Here is a 19,272-nt window from a genome sequence, read left to right as displayed (position 1 = left end):
GTTACGTATTGCACTGCTTACTTATAGTACCATTACAGTACTATTTACAACACTTGTGAAGCTCTTTCTCCCAACATCAAAATGGAGGCCATTTGCCTTTTTTTTTTTTTTGACAAAAAAAACCGGCATTCAATGCTTTTTAGCACGGAAATGCTATATACTGCGTTCGCACAAAGCAGTCTAATTTTTTTCTTTTTCAGGTAGTTTGCAAATCTAAGAGTAAAAGTTTATAGATAGTCTGGATAAAAGCAGTGATGAAATTAATTTTAAGAAAAACACGACACTCCTGAGTTTTACAGACTTGTTTCGGCAGTTGCCTCTGCCATCTCCAGTGTGAAATGAACAGCAAATTTCAGTGAAATATAAACGCTAGAGAAATTACAATAATAATAATAGCAATGACTCAAACTATAACAATAGTAATTCAAAATAGATAGTGTGTTTAATTTTAGATTCATCCAAACTCCGATGGCCATGCTCATGTCTTCCCTATTGCACTAACAATGTAATTTATTGCTCGCACTGAAAAACAATAAAGTAAACAAAAAGATATACCTTGGTCTTAGCTTAGAGTCTGTCTTCAAGAGACCCTTGGTCAAAAATTCTCGTTCGACAGACGGTCAAAACACTGTGCCAAAATAGAACGGTTTTCGATTGAATGTTGAACCAAAACACGTACCTTGCATCCTTTTATAGATTGCCTGTATTTGCTCCTGACTCAAGGCGCTGTTGTACACCTGCATCTGGGCGATCCTGCCTTTGAAGTACCTTACATCACCACTCTTCACTCCCATTCTGATGTTGTCCTGTGTGGCTAGATCCATACCCGCTCCGATGTTCAATGTCTGAACCACGGCTCCATTGACCCACAGCTTTGCGTCACCAGAACCGCCGTCATAGGAAGCACCAACAAACTTCCATCCACCAGCTAAATGTGTGTTGAGTAAGGCGTCTGTAAAACCGTAATTTCGGTGGGTAAAGCGGACAAAAAGTTGGCCGGCTACCACCCACAGGTGCACCCCCCAGGCTCCACTCGTCTTGTAGTTAAAGAGAGGTCCGTCTTGGCCATAATGGTCCACCCAGCATAGCATTGTCATTGAGTAGCGCACATCTAAAGGTCCTCCTTCAGTGTTTGAAAACTCGATATAACTGTTTCCAGTTCCAGCAAATTCGTAAGCGCTGTTAGCTGTACCGTCAGGGCCTGGAGCCAGACTTACCCCACTGGAGACCACAAGTGCTACACGATTCTTGATCTCCTTGGTACCATACGCAGCATTGAGAGGGAAAAAGGCAACAGGATCTGGAACTTGATAAGGAAGGTAATTAATTCAGTAGAAGAGGTTTTGATGTTTAGAAATTGTAACCACCCCCCCCCCCCCCCTCCCTCACTCACTCGTCATTGGGATGCATCTGGCGTCACTCGTTGCCAAAGAGCATGGTTCTCTCGGTAAGTGTTTGGGAATCTGGGAAAGAGGCTGTAATTATTGGCCTGGAATGCGTTTAGGATTACAGGATTCATGCAAATTCTTCAACCTTTCGGTCAGATTTCAACCGTTTTCGATGCCACACCCCCTCCCCCTCCCTCTTCCTTCCAAGCGCTTACTACTTGGCAAAAGTCTCAGTGTCGGTTTCTGGTATAGAAAACTGAACAAGCCAAATAAGCAAACACGTAAATATCATGTTTGCGGCCATTTAGTGAAAATTAACTGCTCCTACCGAAAAACCAATAAAGTAAACAAAAAGATCTACCTTAATCTTAGCTTAGCCTGTCTTCAGGAGGCCTTTGGGTCAACTATTCTTGATCGACAGACGGTCAAAACACCGCCAACTAATTAGAGCGGTTTTCGATAAGGTGCCGAAAAATGAAACAAGTAATTACGCTGGTGTAATGGAATAGATGATCCTTGTTGTTAATAATTTAACAGGGAACTTAATCTCCTGAAAATGAAACGGGAAATTTCGTGAGTAGGCAAAAAAAAAAATGTGAAAAGGTATTAAACAAAATGGCCGTCTTAAGACTGGCATATGAATTTTGTTTAAAATTTCACAAAGCAATGCTTTGTTATGATACTGAACAAAACGAAATTTCCACGATGATATGTTTACTTGCTTTCCGATTTCTTCAAACGCATCTTTGGAACGAGAGTTGACTCGTCTTTCAATAGCTCAGTGACTCTAGCTTTCTCTTATTGTACCACTTCGTCATTCACGAACAACAAAAGATTGGACAAGGACAAAGGGTAAAAATATCATGACAATCATGTAAACTGACGTTGAAGTTGGTTGATTAAAGGATTTCATACCAGGGCTTTAAATTTATTTGCGGGTCTTTAATTTCGCGAAAGAAAGTAAAGAAAATTAAGGTAAAAGCGTAATGAAGCAAATGCGTGTAACCGGTGTCAAGCGCGGGAAAACGCGTGCGACCAAGACACGGTTGGTTTTGGGAAGACCTTAGATAACAAGGCCCTTAACCAGGTTTCAGAGCCCAGCGATTTTCGCGAAAACATGGTTTTGGTGGGGGTGCCCATTCTCGCGGGCTCACAAACCTGGTTCCAGTCCTTGTTATTCAAGGATTTTCTTAGTTTTGGTTTAGCTTCGTTCGGTCGGGAAAATGGCTCGAACTTTGATAACCAGTATGACGCGCAGTATGAAAACCACACTACTGATTCATCGATCGGTGAAAGGCAACTAAATCCGTCGAAATTGTTCCGCATTGTGCTGAAAATCTCTCTAAAACCATGGATGTGCTGTCTGTAAGTATGTTATGCAATCAAAACTTGAAATTCCGAGTACATGTTTTGACGACAAATTCCAGCAAAAACATCCAATTTCCTTCGAGAAGATAGAGTTGATTCCCGGCGACACTTAGCCGAAAGAAATCCGGTGACTACAATATGAGCATAGAAGCGTTCAGGACGTTTACCATTATTTGTGGTTGAAAGGTTTTTTAAAGGTACCCTGATATAATAATACCTAAATAATAAATAAATGATCTCATCTTAGCCTCTTAGCAAGACATTTTCTTCTACAAAAAAAGGTTATCTTAGGTTTTCACTAACCTTCCAGTTCACCTTCACATTCGTCACCTGTTCGGGTGTAAAACAAACGGTTATTTAGTTGGACGGTCTCATGAAACGTTCAGTCGACGTTTGACCAGAGGCTAAATCCTCCAATGAAACTTAATAAAATATAGACGATAATAGTGACTGAAAAAAAATCTGAAGAAGTAACAAAGCGGTTAGGTCTCGGCGTGTATGATATCTTGTCAGTCCTAGTTTATCTTGTTGCTTATCACTCTCATTTATCACAAACTCACGATGTTCGTGATAATATAGGGCAGAGCATACGCAATACAGGGGCGCTTACGGCTAAAAAAAGCCCTGAATTTAAATTGATAACATGACGCTTATTAGTAAGGAGGTTCTAGCCTAACTTTAATCAAAATGATAAATTAGTGTTATGAAATATGGTTTCAGTATAACATTAAAAATGGTGTAAGCTGAGTATGGGAAATCTGCCCAGCAACGATCGCGCGATATCGCGCTACAACTTGGCCTGAACCTCAGTTTAATAATTGCAATATATTACATTTACATTGCCCCGAGAGAAGAATATCCGTGTTTCTTTGATACCTTCCTTGCCGTTCTGAGAAGCGAACTTAACATAGAAAAGCACAATTCAAAATTACAAATCAATCTTTTATGCCATAGAACTAAGACCTACCTTTTTGACCTCAGGTTTTGCTTATTAAACGTAAGCTGCACTTTGGCCATTGTAAATTGTAATCAAACATCTTTTTTTTTCTATTAGATTTTTTTAAGCTAAGTCTTGTATTGTATTTTCTTAGCTTGCATGTATGTTTGTGGCTATCCCTCTGTAACTCTTCATTGAAATTGAAATAAAAAAGACAAAACAAAAAAAACCATCGATCCGAGATAAAGGATCTATGGATCATTCTCTCCTCTCGCCTTTGAAGTGTCAGCAAGCGCTTGACGGCCTAAAAACTGGAGACATTTTGCGATATTTGCGTACGCGTCTTTTTGTAGAACATTGTAGAAAAGAAGGAATAATGTATTTCAGGTATTTAGCGCGTTGGTGCGTTAGCTGGAAATTACTTTCAACCAAGAGTTAGCGTTTTTATTTAATCAGCTTTATAAACAAGTGTTGCGGAAAATAATGAGTCGCAAATCATCATCAAACAACCAAATTTGCTTTCTGATATTTAGCTCGAAAAGAGCAACACATGTTCAAAGTTACACATACATTAACATTGGAATAATACTAACAATGCGTAAATGTTTTATTATTAAAACGTAATGGTCAAGTAACTTATCTGTAAGTGCGATCTTTTCTTAATGCCGCATCATGTATGATTTTCTCTACTACATTCAATTAAACAGCTTGAACTTGCTTATGATCCCATTTCGGCAACATTTCTATTGGTTTGCTTAGGGAAATGATCATTTACACGAAAGACCATAAAATGTTTTTTTAAATTAACTTGATCAAGTTTGTTTCGTCTTATTTTTAACCGCACTACCATGCAGAAGCCTTATTCTATAAGCCCTATGCCGTTTCTCCTAGGGCTTCCTCACCTCTGTAATATGTTGTTCTTCCGTTCATATTTTTCTTTTTTGTAACGTGTTTTGTGAAATAAATAAACTAGGAATTGCTGCGAAACACAGATTCAATTTTCTGTATTTATCACCACTAAATTGTGAAGTTGTGTATTAAATTGAAAAGGATTATTTAATTTCTACATTCATCGTCGTCGATTCAACCGAAAACACTCACTTGTTTCTCGTTTCCTGAAAACACAAGGTTAATTGGATAACTGGGGAGCAGGGATGGCACAGTAGTGAGAGTACTCGCCTCCCACTCAGACTCGCGTCATATATAGAGGGCTGATTCTCGCCCTTGTTCCGAGAGGTTTTTCTCCGAATGCTCCATTTTTCCTCTCGCGTCAAAAATCAATATTTCCAAATTTCAATTCATCCCCAATTAGTGGTTGGCGCTAAATATATGCCATTGGGACTTAAATGAAGTCATTAATTTATTTTTTACTTGACAACGACTTTTATTCTCCCGAAATTCGATTTTTTTATGTAGAGAATTTTAAAATTTAAAAGACAAGGCAAGCGGCCGAACAGTTTTCTAATAAAAACAAAACGCTTTGTGCTCCTAAAAGTAGGAAATCATACTGAACTAATAATACCATACCTTGTGCCTTCAACTCAACAGCAGTCAGCAGAAGTAAGCATAACGCGAACATGATGGATGGATTAGAGCCGCAAAACTCACAAAATAAAGCAACAGTTAGCGATAAAGTGATAAATGGCGAGCAAACTCAACTGCTTAATGCGAGAGCTTAATTACTTCACCTCATAATTATCGGTTCAACACACTTGTTTAAATATTTGTAATCGGAACGTCTTAGGTTCGACTCCTGATAGGTCCACTCGGATTTTTTTCCGAGTATGCCTGTGTCATTTACTGATTAATACATCATTTTCATAAATATATGTTAATTCTAATGTTCACAGTGAGTGATGTTTTGCACGAAGTTTTATTCACTTTTAGTTTTGAAGGTGAGAAAAGAAACACAGACGACTTTATTATACAGCTGTAACATATACCTTTTATTTCCAATAAACACTGGCCAAAAAAATAATTTACCTTTTGCGCGGTCAGAGGGCTAAGGACTGTGTAATATGCTCTTTTATTGTTCACCACATGGAACAAATATCTCCAAATATAGTCAAGTTGCAATCAATATTTGTCTCCTGTGCACAACAGTTTTTCTGCGATATACGTGATATACTGCGAGAAACGATATACGTGATATACTGTGAGAAAAGATATACGTGATTTCGTGTCCTTTGGCGAAGAATAATGTAACAAAGAAAGACCAACTTCAAATTTTCTGCAGTAAAACTGTACTTTTTTTAATCAACGTGTTGAATACGAAATGAATTATCCTGGTCAATAGAGCGGAAAAACTGTGAGACGAACAGCTGCAACGATACGACTTTGCATATTCAGAATAGCATAAATTTAATGTCTTCATTAATTTTTAGATAAGACAGTAGAATATATAATTCATTTTAATAATGGAAAGTAAGTGAACAGAAATAACTGCGGTTTATCCTAGACCATCTTATGATAACAGACTATAGGGGGTGCTTATTATTGAAACAGAGGGCATTTACCGGAATTGAAGCACTAATGAAATGGGGGTGCTTAATGCAAGAGAGCTTAGAATCGGAACAAATCCTCATTCGAAAAAGAAGCGCTTATTACAAAGGGGAACGCTTGTTGAAAGGAGGACACTTAATCAAATCATTATGGCACTTCATAATTTAGCCTTTCTTGCTCTGGAAACCATTTTATTTTTCAGGTTTTGACCTGTTTCAACGTTCGCTACTCCAGTACTCTCAGTATTCTCCAAATAGAAAAGCAGTTTTTCAATCGGAGTGTGTGGAGGGGAATATTCTCGTATTTGCGTTTGATTCCGGTATCTCGTATGCACTTGATAGGAAACTGACTTGGATAATTGTTCGATGAGGCGAGAATCCCTTGTTCGGATGAGCGTAAATTGGGACAGAACATTTCTTATCGTCTATTGTTTAGTTGAGAAAAGCGCGTCCTAAAATGTCGTGTTGAAGACATTACAAATTTTTTAAGAGAATACCAACTGCATTTTTTGTACTTGCGAGCGAAACGGATTATTAAGAGCGACTCTCTCTAAGATCCTCATATTCAATTTGCATCTAAAAGATAGATTTTGCTCCTCCATCAACTTCTCTTGGTAATTAGGTAAAAACTGTGAAATACGAACGAAGAAATTCAACTTTCTTAAAAATTTTCTGATGCGAGCTTTTCGCACCCCAGGCTAACTCCCAAATAAATTACGGAAACTACAAAACTGGGCTGCTCGAATTCTAACCTGTTCCACTTATGGCACTAATGCTGAAGATTTATTAATCGAACTTGGATGGAGAAAATTAAGTACTCATGCAACGAAAAATGCTAAAAGCCTTTAATGGTCTTTAAATCTTTACATAGCCTTCGTCCACCTGAGTATCTAATCAAGCTATTTATCAACCGTTTTGACAAATATAACTGAATGTTCTCTGAGAGACTTCATGAACAAACTTACAGTTCTTTTGCCCCAGCTCTAGTTACAGTGGTGCGGCACTTTGGAACAGCTTACCCTTCGATTTGACTTCTACCCTAAGCTATATTCGTGCAACCTCTTTAGTGACTAATTTCATTTCCTGAAATTCACGACATTCATGTAAAGCAGTATTTTTCTTTCTTTTTTTTTTTTTTTTTTAAGGTAGTTTGTAAATCTTAGAGTAAAAGTTTATAGATAGAATATTTAGGATAGTTCGTAAATTTTTATTCTTTACTGATGAATTTACCATGTTAAAATAAAGTTATTCAATCCAATCCAATGTCCCTGTACGAGGGGAACTGACAAAAGGAAGCATCTGACAGTGAACTCGCACTCGTGGCATTCCTTTCAAAAGACAAATAAACAAAAATAAACCCTTAACAATGAAATGTGGTCAATTTTAGATTGCTCCAACCTAGAAAAATGTCGCTTTTAATCTGTCCTTCCCTGTTGCACTAACGGTGAAGTTAATGTTGTATTGAACGAAATGATTCCTATTTTCAATTTTAAGTCTGTGGATAAAATTGAAAAAGTGCTGTTCAGCAAAAAATGTTTCTGTCATGGTTTATTTGACAACTTGTTATTAAAATTGTTGTGATTCTCAAGACTGAAAAAGATAAACTGCATTCTAACCTACACAGCTTGTATCCTCTTATAGATTCCCTCTATTTCCTTCTGACTCAAGGCGCTGCTGTACACCTGCATCTGAGCGATCCTTCCTTTGAAGTACCTTCCATCACCAGTCTTCACTCCCATTCTGATGTTGTCCTGTGTGGCTAGATCAAGACCCGCTCCGATGTTCAATGTCTGAACCACGGCTCCATTGACCCACAGCCTTGCGTCACCAGAACCACCGTCATAGGAGGCACCAACAAACTTCCATCCACCAGCTAGATGTGTGTTGAGTAAAGCGTTTGTAAAACCGTAATTTCGGTGGGTAAAGCGGACAAAAAGTTGGCCGGCTACCACCCACAGGTGCACCCCCCAGGGTCCACTCGTCTTGTAGTTGAAAAGAGGTCCGTCTTGGCCACTATAGAACACCCAGCAGAGCATAGTCATTGAGTGGCGCACATCCAAAGGTCCACTTTGAAAGTTGGGAAACTCGATATAACTGTTTGCGGTTCCAGCAAATTCGTAAGCGCTGTCAGCTGTACCGTCAGGGCCTGGAGCCAGACTAACCCCACTGGGGACCCCTTGGGCTACACGATTCTTGATCTCCTTGGTACCATACGCGGCATTGAGAGGGAAGAAGGCAACAAGATCTGGAACTTGATAAGGAAAGTAATTAATTCAATACATGAAGGTTTGATGTTCAGAAATTGCAACCACCTCCACACCCGTCCTTCGGCATCATATAACGTCACTCGTTGCATGAGCTGACAAAAAGCTTGGTTCGGTCGATAAGTGTATGGGGATCAGGAAAAGAGTCTGTAGTTATTAGTCTAGAAAGCCTTCAGGATTACAGGATTCGTGCTAATATTTCAACCATTCGGCCATATTTCAATGGTGTTTATTACGAAAGCGAAGTTTATCTTTGCTGAACAAGCAATTCTTCTTTAACCATTTTCTTTCCAAGGGCTTATTTTTTTAGCGTCAATCTCAGTGTTCATTTCTGTTACGGAAAACCGAACATGCGAATTAAAGAAAGCACCTGAATATCAGATGTGGTGTCATTTTAAAGAGAATTTAGTGCTTGTACTGAAAAAACAATAAAGTAAACGGAAAGATCTACCTTGATCTTAGCTTAGCGTTTGTCTTTAAGAGGCCTTTGGTTAAAAATTATTGTTTGACAGACGGTTAAAATACTTTTTACAATAACTGTCCAAATTCCCGCGCGCTGATTGGCTCGTAGCTATTGTCTATAAGAGTACAGACAATAAAAATGACGTCAGATGTAACGCGCCCGCTTTCTCAACGAAAAAATAGCCAATCCCGCTCGTACTTTTTTCATGTTATTGTAAAAAAACAAATCGACGGCAGTTTTCTATGGTCTATACTCTTATAGACCATAAAATGACGCCATAAAATGTCCAAAACTTGGCAGTGAAACCACTCGCCTGCGGCTCGTGGTTCCACTTGAGTTTTGAACATTTTTTGACGTCACTTTATGGTCTATAAGAGTATAGACCATAGAAAACTGCCGTCGATTTGTTAAGTGGAAAATAGAACGGTTTTCGATGGAGTGTCGAAGAAACAAAAACCAAAATAATTACTTTGTTGTAATGGCAACAGTCGTACCTTTAATCCTTTTGTAGATTCCCTCTATTCGCTCCTGACTCAAATCGCTGCTGTACACCTGCATCTGGGCGATTCTTCCTTTGAAGTACCTTCCATCACCACTCTTCACTCCCATTCTGATGTCGTCCTGTGTGGCTAGATCAAGACCCTTTCCGATGTTCAATGTCTTAACCACAGCTCCATTGACCCACAGCCTTGCGTCACCAGAACCGCCGTCATAAGACGCACCAACAAACTTCCATCCACCAGCTAGAGGTGTGCTGACTAAGGCGTTTGTAAAAGAGTAATCGCGCTTGGTAAAGCGGACAAAAAGGTGGCCAGCGCCAACCACCCACAGGTGCACCCCCCAGTGTCCACTCGTCTTATAGTTAAAGAGAGGTCCGTCTTGGCCATTATAGTACACCCAGCAGAGCATTGTCATTGAGTGGCGCACATCCAAAGGCCCTCGTTCAGAGTTGGGAAACTCGATGTAACTGTTTGCAGTTCCAGCAAATTCGTAAGCGCTGTTAGCTGTACCGTCAGGGCCTGGAGCCATACGTACCCCACTGGGGACTCCTTGGGCTACACGATTCTTGATCTCCTTGGTACCAAACTCGGCATCGAGAGGGAAAAAGGCAACAAGATCTGGAACTTAATAAGGAAAGTAATTAATTCAGTACAAGAGGTTTTGCTGTTTAGAACTTGTAACCACCTCCACCACCGTCCCTGGGCATAATATAACGTCACTCGTTGCATGAGCTGAGAAAAAGCTTTGTTTGCTTTGCCTTATCGCCTAATGAGTGTTTTGGGATCAGGTAAGGGACCGATCGTTTATTACGTCCTGGATTTTGAGGGGGGGGGGGGGGGTAATTTTTTTAAAAGAGCTCTTTTTGAGGGGGGTAAAATTTTAAGACATACAAAAGGTACCAACTAAATGTATTTAGCAATTATTCTTCTCATCAATCATAGAGTTGGTAAAATCGACTAGAAACGTCTCCATATCGCTACTATTCTCCAGAGCGACAAAGATCTTGCACGTAATGGGTTGAGTAATGACATAGACAGGCAAACCGTGTATTCCATCAAGCAGTTTATCTCTGAAGGCTTGTTTATCTGGGCAAAAAATTTGACTAGAAGACGAATAGAGATCAAATGCTCCTGTACTGCTCTCAAACCCCGTGCTGCTTTACCTTCTGTGTACCTTCTTTTGACGACTGAAGAATAGACTCCAGCAATAACAAAACATCGTTATTTTCAAGACATTGAAGAGATGATCTAAGGTACGTGAATTACCTTACTTAACTTAAGTAAGTACCTTAAGTAAGTTCAGTGCACTTAGAAGTTAATTAATTACCTTAATTATTTTTTTTTTGCCTGTACTTAATTTCGCCTAACTTCTGATTGTTTCTCTTGCCAGTTCAGATTCAGAGAGCTAGCGATTTCCTCATGTAACCTAGCGTTGTGCCCAGGAACTTCTCAACAATTCAACCACCAGGCCATTTATGGGAGGGGGGGGGGGTAAAATTTTCAAACTGTCATTGCAGTGAGGGGTAAAACTTTTGTTTGAAAGACTTTTTTTAGGGGGGGGGGGTAAAATTTTCATACACTCGATTTTTTTTAGAAAACCACCCCCCCCCCCCCAAGGACGTAATAAACGATCGGTCCCTAAAGAGCCTGTAGTTATTAGTCTAGAATGCCATCAAAATTTGAGGATTCGTGCTAATTTTTTAACCTTTCGGCCAGATTTCAATGGTTTTCATTACAAAAGCGAAGTTTTCCTTAGTCGGACACGCAATTTCGTCTTTAACCAATTTCCTTCCAAGCGCTTACTATTTAGTAAATAAACCCCTTCAGGCAGCTGGTATGTCGGCTGATAATGTCTGCGGCTGAGAGATTGTCCGAAAAATGAATATTTGGCCAAGAAGCGAAGCTTCGAGGGCAAATATGAAATTTTGAGGACAATCTCTCAGCCAAGGACATTATCAACCAATACCAACAACCAGAAAGGGGTTTATTTATTTTATAACCCTCCTATTCATTTTTACATCGTGCGAAAACCGCTCGTAAAAAAGCCAGTGCTGGTCTGATGGCAGATGCGCGCGATTGACGTAAACAAGGACCACAATGTGACAAACTGACTCAGTCTGCGTAGGACTAAATCTGAAAGTCTACTTGTAACTTTCGTCACCTTCAAAGACGTTGACAGCATGTTTCGTTGACATTTTTGTACTTTCCAGAACAGCATTTGCAGCAAGCTTTTTGTTGTAAACATGACTGGAAATCTACAAAACGAGTTTGTTTTTCTTCCATGTAAAATAATAAAGATGAAAAGGTGAAACTTTAGAGCTGGCTTTTTTCCGCTGGCTTTGTTTCTTTTCAACGGAAATAATAGGAGGGCAAATATCGACGCAGGTGGGGGTAATATAAACAATTGCCTCCATTTGGCGCGAAAATATGCTCAGATATTTGTCCGCGGACATTTTCTGTTCCCAGAAGCGAACAGTTTTCCGAGAGCGAAGCTCGAGGAAAACTGTGGGCTTCGAGGAGCAGATAATGTCCAAGGGCAAATATCTGAGCATATTTTTAAAGCCAAATAGAGGCTATTGTGGTTATTATCCTTCAAATATTTTTCGCAACATGTAGCAACGAGCTTGAGTATTTGAACATTTCGTTTAAGAGCAGTTTACCGTCAAAAACGTTTAGAGCGCATGTTGTTTTCTGATACTGCTTTATCGACCAGCAGGTTTATCTCTCATTCTGTCACAAAAGCAAACCTTGACATTAATTTTAATTGCAAACTTGACGCGCCTTGAAGTTTTTGAAATTAGGGAATATCACTTAGGGAATATCATCGGATATTCCCCAGTTTTAGCTGGGGTATATTCGGTCACGTGAGGCGTTTAGACCAATCGCGCGCAAGCGAAAATATTTGATGGATTATAATGCGTGATAACCGTCCTGTGAATTTGCACCACATGACGTAAAGTAGCCAATTAAGTCACGCAAAAATTAATGGGTGGGTTATAATTTAGCATAAATCCCAGTGTCCGTTTCTGTTATAGAAAACCGAACAAGCGAATTAAAGAAAACACATGAATTTCATATGTGGTGTCATTTTAAAGAAAATTTAGTGCTCAAACTGAAAACACAACAAAGTAAGCAGAAAGATCTACTTTGATCTTGGCCTAAAGTTTGTCTTCAAGAGGCCTTTGGTCAAAAACATTCTTCGACAGAGGGTCAAGATACTGTGAAAAATAAAACGGTTTTCGATGGGGTATCAAAGAAACAAAAACAAAAATAATTACTTTGTTGTAGCGACAACAGTCGTACCTTTAATCCTTTTGTAGATTCCCTCTATTTGCTCCTGACTCAAGGCGCTGCTATACACCTGCATCTGGGCGATCCTTCCTTTGAAGTACCTTCCATCACCAGTCTTCACTCCCATTCTGATGTTGTCCTGTGTGGCTAGATCAAGACCCGCTCCGATGTTCAATGTCTGAACCACGGCTCCATTGACCCACAGCCTTGCCTCACCAGCACCGCCGTCATAGGAAGCACCAACAAACTTCCATCCACCAGCTAAAGGTGTGCTCACCAAGCCGTTTGTAAAAGAGTAATCGCGCTTGGTAAAGCGGACAAAAAGGTGGCCAGCGCCAGCCACCCACAGGTGCACCCCCCAGTGTCCACTTGTCTTGTAGTTAAAAAGAGGTCCGTCTTGGCCATTATAGTACACCCAGCAGAGCATCGTCATTGAGTGGCGCACATCCAAAGGTCCACTTTGAAAGTTGGAAAAATCGATATAACTGTTTGCGGTTCCAGCAAATTCGTAAGCGCTGTCAGCTGTACCGTCAGGGCCTGGAGCCATACGTACCCCACTGGGGACCCCTTGGGCTACACGATTCTTGATCTCCTTGGTACCATACGCAGCATTGAGAGGGAAGAAGGCAACAAGATCTGGAACTTGATAAGGAAAGTAATTAATTCAATACATGAAGTCCTTTGGCATAAAATAACATCACTCGCTGCATGAGTTCAGAATAAGCTTGGTGCGCTCGATAAATGTGTGGGTATCGGAAAAAGAGCCTGTAGTTATTAGTCTAGAAAGCCTTCAGGATTACAGGATTCGTGCTAATATTTCAACCATTCGGCCATATTTCAATAGTATTTATTGCGAAAGCAAAGTTTTCCTTTGCTGGACACGCAATTTCTTCTTTAACCTTTTCTTTCCAAGCGCTTATTATTTTAGCGTTAATCTCAGTGTCCTTCACTCACATAGTAAACCAAAAAATGCGAATTAAAGAAAACACATGAATATCATGTGTGGTGTCATTTTTGAAGAGAATTTAGTGCTCGTACTGAAAAAGCAACAAATTAAGCAGAAAGATCTACCTTAATCTTAGCTTAGAGTTTGTCTGCAAGAGGCCTTTGGTTAAGAATTATTGTTCGACAGACGGTCAAGATACTGTGCGAAATAGAACAGTTTTCGATGGAGTGTCGAAGAAATAAAAACCAAAATAATAAATCTGTTGTAATGACAACAGTCATACCTTTAATCCTTTTGTAGATTCTCTCTATTCGCTCCTGACTCAAGGCGCTGCTATACACCTGCATCTGGGTGATCCTTCCTTTGAAGTACCTTCCATCACCAGTCTTCACTCCCATTCTGATGTTGTCCTGTGTGGCCAGATCCAGACCCGCTCCGATGTTTAATGTCTGAACCACGGCTCCGTTGACCCACAGCTTTGCGTCACCAGAACCGCCGTCATAAGACGCACCAACAAACTTCCATCCACCAGCTAGAGGTGTGCTGACTAAGGCGTTTGTAAAAGAGTAATCTCGTTTGGTAAAGCGGACAAAAAGGTGGCCAGCGCCAACCACCCACAGGTGCACCCCCCAGTGTCCACTTGTCTTGTAGTTAAAAAGAGGTCCGTCTTGGCCATTATAGTACACCCAGCAGAGCATCGTCATTGAGTAGCGCACATCCAAAGGCCTTCGTTCAGAGTTGGGAAACTCGATGTAACTGTTTGCAGTTCCAGCAAATTCGTAAGCGCTGTTAGCTGTACCGTCAGGGCCTGGAGCCATACGTACCCCACTGGGGACTCCTTGGGCTACGCGATTCTTGATCTCCTTGGTACCAAACGCGGCATCGAGAGGAAAGAAGGCGACAAGATCTGGAACTTAATAAGGAAAGTAATTAATTCAGTAAAAGAGGTTTTGACGTTCAGAAATTGCAACCACCTCCACACCCGTCCTTTGGCACAGTAATATAACATCACTCGTTGCATGAGCTGAGAAAAAGCTTGATTTACTCGATAAGTGTGTGGGGACCTGGGAAAGAGCCTGTAGTTATTAGTCCAGAACGCCTTCAGAGTTAGAGGATTCGTGCTAATTTTTCAACCTTTCGGCCAGATTTCAATGGTTTTCATTCCGAAAGCGAAGTTTTCCTTAGTTGCACACGCAATTTCTTCTTTAACCTTTTTCTTTCCAAGCGCTTATTAATTTTGCGTTAATCTCAGTGTCCTTTTCTATTATAATAAACCGAAAAGGCGAATTAAAGAAGAGATAGATAGATGGATAGCAGTTTATTGTGAAAATACGCTTAGCTTTTGTGAGACCAGCAAGCTAGCCTCACCTGCTAGTTTACAGGTATTACAGGTATTTCACACTAAATGATTAAAATAACTAACACATATTAAAAAAAACATCAAATGGCATACTAGGTAAAGTTTAAATTTCTAATACAAATTAATCATCATACGTAAAGCAAAAATTACAATAAAAAAATAAATGGATATAAAAACTACAATAATTCGTATTATGTGAAAAGCTCACTCGATCATAATAGACCTGCCAGATCTAGTGTTCTGATACTGTTTTTAAAAGCCTCGTAAGTTTGAACTGTTCTGCTTGAGTCAGGTCATGAGTTCCAGAGTTTTGGTGCCGTAAACCTTCACGATTTAAGGCCATAAGTTGTAGTGCTGGCCTTTGGTCGCTTTAAAATGTCACTTCCTCTAAGATTGTATTTATTTTTTCTAAGACCGATCAGTTCTTTTATGCATTTTGGTGCATGTTCATTATTAATTGCATTGAAAACTGTGCAAACTATTTTTGCGAGGTGTTGATTCTCAAGTGATGGTAAACCTATTTTGTTGAGTAGTTCAGAGTAGGGCCTTTGTTTTTCGTTAAAGACAAAACCGAGGGCACGCTCTCTAACTTTTTGTAGCTTAGCAATGGCACTTTTGTTGCTGAAATGCCATGTCTCTGCGAGCAGTAGTTAAAATGAGGGATGATAAATGCGAGGTAAAGACACTTTCTTGTTTCGAATGGAAGAATCTTTTTCATTTGCTTAAGTACAGCAATCTGCTGGGAGACTTTTCGGCATATTTTGCCTATGTTCTTCTCAAATTTCATTTTGTCATTTACTGTAACTCCCTGCATTTCAAGATCTTCAGTAATTGGAATAGCAATGTCTTCGCAATGGAACTGGGGCTTAACCTGGGTCTGACTGTGGTGTCATTTTAAAGAGAATTTAGTGCTCGCTGACTAAAAAGGCAATAAACTAAGGTTAGCAGAAAGACCTACCTTGGCTTAGAGTTTGTCTTGTCGTACTTTTAATCCTTTTGTAGATTCCCTCTATTTGCTCCTTAGTCAAGGCCCCGTTGTACACCTGCATCTGGGCGATCCTTCCTTTGAAGTACCTTCCATCACCAGTCTTCACTCCCATTCTGATGTTGTCCTGTGTGGCTATATCAAGACCTGCTCCGATGTTCAATGTCTGAACCACGGCTCCATTGACCCACAGCTTTGCGTCACCAGAACCGCCGTCATAAGACGCACCAACAAACTTCCATCCACCAGCTAGAGGTGTGCTGGCTAAGCCGTTTGTCAGAGAGTAATCGCGCTTGGTAAAGCGGACAAAAAGGTAACCAGCGCCAGCCACCCACAGGTGCACCCCCCAGTGTCCACTTGTCTTGTAGTTAAAAAGAGGTCCGTCTTGGCCATTATAGTACACCCAGCAGAGCATAGTCATTGAGTAGCGCACATCCAAAGGTCCCCCTTCAGTGTTCGGAAACTCGATATAACTGTTTGCGGTTCCATCAAATTCGTAAGCGCTGTCAGCTGTACCGTCAGGGCCTGGAGCCAGACTTACCCCACTGGGGACCCCTTGGGCTACACGATTCTTGATCTCCTTGGTACCAAACGCGGCATCGAGAGGAAAAAAGGCGACAAGATCTGGAACTTAGGAAGGAAAGTAATTTAGTACAACAGGTTTTGAGGAAATGGGTTAAGGTACGCTGATGAAATAATTACCCTAAATAATAGATAAATGAAGTAATCTTGGCAATAGATTCATCTTAGGTTTTCACTAACCTTCTGGTTCATTTCCACATTCATCACCTGTTCGAGTGTAAAACAAAAATAACCTTAACTTTAATTAAACAAAAACTGCTTGTAAGAAATAAAGTTTAAGTGTAACATTAAAAGTGGTGTAAGCTGAGTATGGGAAATCTGCCCAGAAACTTGCAAAAATTGTCGGGGGCAAGATCCGACATAAAGGCGGATCTATAAATCATTTTCTCCTCTCGTCTTTAATATTTAAGGTATTTGCGCCTTTTCTGTTAAAATATCGTAGACAAGAAGGAAATAATGTATTCAGCGAGTTTGTGCGTGAGCTGTAGATTACTTTCGTTTATTTTCTGTTTTCATTTGATGAACTTTAGACTGACAGGTCTGGCAAGTGTTACGGAAAATAATCGGTCGCGTCTTATAATCAAAGGCACAAGGTATGGTACAAATTTGTTTTGTGATATTTCGCACAGAAAGAGAAACAGGTGTTCAAAGTTACGCATACATTAACATTAGAATGATACTAACAATGCGTAATGTTTTATTTTTAAAACGTAAAAGTCAAGTAATTTATCTGTAAGTACGATCTTTTCTAGATTTGCATCGTGTATGAGCAATCTTGTAAAAATTCTACATCGTGTATGATTTCCTCTTCTGTACATGTGTGGCTTGTGTTATTACACGTTCAATTAAACATGCTGAACTTCCGAAACAGCCCATTTCGGCAACATTTCTATTGGTTTCCTTAGGGAAATGATCATTATCATGAAAGACCATAAACCTTTTTAAATTAACTTGATCAACTTTGTTTCGGCGGTCTTATTGGTAAGGGAACTTCTGCTAAAAAACAGTTGCAATTTCCCATTATTTATCACCACTAAATTGTGAAGTTGTGTATTAAATTGAAAAGGAAGATTTAACTTCTACATTCAACGTCGTCACGTATTCAACCGAATACACTCACTTGTTGCTTGTTTGATGCAAAAAAAGTCAGTTGTTGAATAACTGTGGAGCAGGGATGGCGCAGTGGTGAGAACACTCGCCTCCCATTCAGGATCAGACTCGCGTCATATGTGGAGTGTTGATTCTCGCTTTTACTTGAGAGGTTTTTCTCCGGATACTCCGGTTTTTCGTTTTTTTTTAAACCTCAATATTTCCGAATTTCAGTTCGTCCCAGTTAGTGCTTGGCGTTAATTACGTGCCATTGACAATTAAATACGATGATTAATTTAATTTGTACTTGTCAAGGACTTTCATTTTCCGAGATTCGATTTTCTTATTGGAGAGAAATTTAAAAAAAAAAAGGCAAACCAGGCCAACGAACAGTTTTCTAATAAAAACGCTTTGTTTTCGTAAAACTGAGTAGGAAGTCACAAATAATAATAATACCCTACCTTGTGCCTTCAACTCAACAGCAGTCAGTAGAAGTAAGCATAACGCGAACATGATAGATGAATTAAAGCCGAAAACCTCACAGAATAGAGCAACAGTTAGCGGTTAAGTGATTTATGGCGAGCAAACGCAACTGCTTAATGCGAGATTTTAATTACTTCACGTCATAATAATTGGTTCGCCAGACTTGTTTAAATATTTGTTAATTTTAATGTTCACAGTTAATGATATTTTCCCCGACTTTAATTCACTTTTAGTTTTGAAGGTGAGAAAAGAAACACAGACGACTATATTATGCAGCTGTAACCTGCAGGAGAACATATACCTTTTATTTTCAATAAGCACTCGCCAAAAAATGTTTTACCTTTTGCGCGGTCAGAGGGCTAAGAACCGTGTAGTGTGCTCTTTTATTATTCACCACATGGTAACAAATATCTCCAAATATGGTCATGTTGCACTCAATATTCGTCTCCTGTACACAACCGTTTTTCTGCGATATACCGGATATACTGCGAGAAACGATATACGTGATTTCGTGTCCTTGGGCGAAGAATAATGTAACAAAGAAAGACCAACTTCAATTTTTCTGCAATAAAAATGTACTTTTTTATCAACGTGTTGAATACGAAAAGAATTATCCTGGTCAATGTAGCAGAAAAACTGTGAGACGAACAGCTGCAACGATATGACTTTGCATAGTCAGAATTGCATAAATTTAATGTCTTCATTAATTGTATTTTTTTAGATAAGACAGTAGATATATAATTCCTTTCAAGAATGGAAAGTAAGTGAAATGACTGCGGTTCATCCTAGACCATATTATGAAACCAGACAGTGGGGTACTTGTTATTGAAACAGAAGGCACTTAGCGGAATTGGAGCACTTATGCAATGGGGGTGCTTAACTGGAAGGGTGCTAGGAATAGGAACAAATACTCATTCAGAGAGGATCGCTTATTACAAAGGGGAACGCTTATTGAAAGGAGGGTGCTAAAACAAATCATTATGGCACTTCACATTTTCGGATTTCCTGCTGTGGAAACCATTTTATTTTTCAGGTTTTGACCTGTTTCAACGTTCGCTGTTCAGTACTCTGCAAATCAAAAAGCAGTTTTTCAATCGGGATGTGTAGAGGGGGAA

General features: G+C 39.7%; 1 protein-coding gene across 3 annotated transcripts in view; it reads right to left on the bottom strand.

Annotated features, from left to right (window-relative positions):
- Positions 1 to 19,272, bottom strand: part of LOC146461613 (uncharacterized) — a 58,083-nt gene that overhangs the window by 30,169 nt on the left and 8,642 nt on the right. The window contains exons 4-8 of one of the 3 annotated variants that reach the window (XM_085086412.1): positions 16,004 to 16,633; positions 13,942 to 14,571; positions 12,725 to 13,354; positions 9,416 to 10,045; positions 680 to 1,306 (exon numbers count right to left, since the gene is read on the bottom strand). In XM_085086412.1, coding sequence (XP_084942538.1) covers positions 680 to 1,306; positions 9,416 to 10,045; positions 12,725 to 13,354; positions 13,942 to 14,571; positions 16,004 to 16,633 — 3,147 coding nt within the window. Of the gene's footprint in view, positions 1 to 679; positions 1,307 to 7,907; positions 8,446 to 9,415; positions 10,046 to 12,724; positions 13,355 to 13,941; positions 14,572 to 16,003; positions 16,634 to 19,272 lie in introns of all 3 variants that reach the window. The other 2 variants (XM_085086414.1, XM_085086413.1) reach the window with 2 other exon arrangements.

This window comes from Pavona decussata, unplaced genomic scaffold, assembly GCF_977016875.1.
Source record: "Pavona decussata unplaced genomic scaffold, jaPavDecu1.1 SCAFFOLD_195, whole genome shotgun sequence".
In the NCBI taxonomy this organism is placed as follows: domain Eukaryota; kingdom Metazoa; phylum Cnidaria; class Anthozoa; order Scleractinia; family Agariciidae; genus Pavona; species Pavona decussata.
The sequence above is the reverse complement of the archived record's forward strand: the minus strand, read 5'-3'. Positions and strand labels throughout refer to the sequence as shown.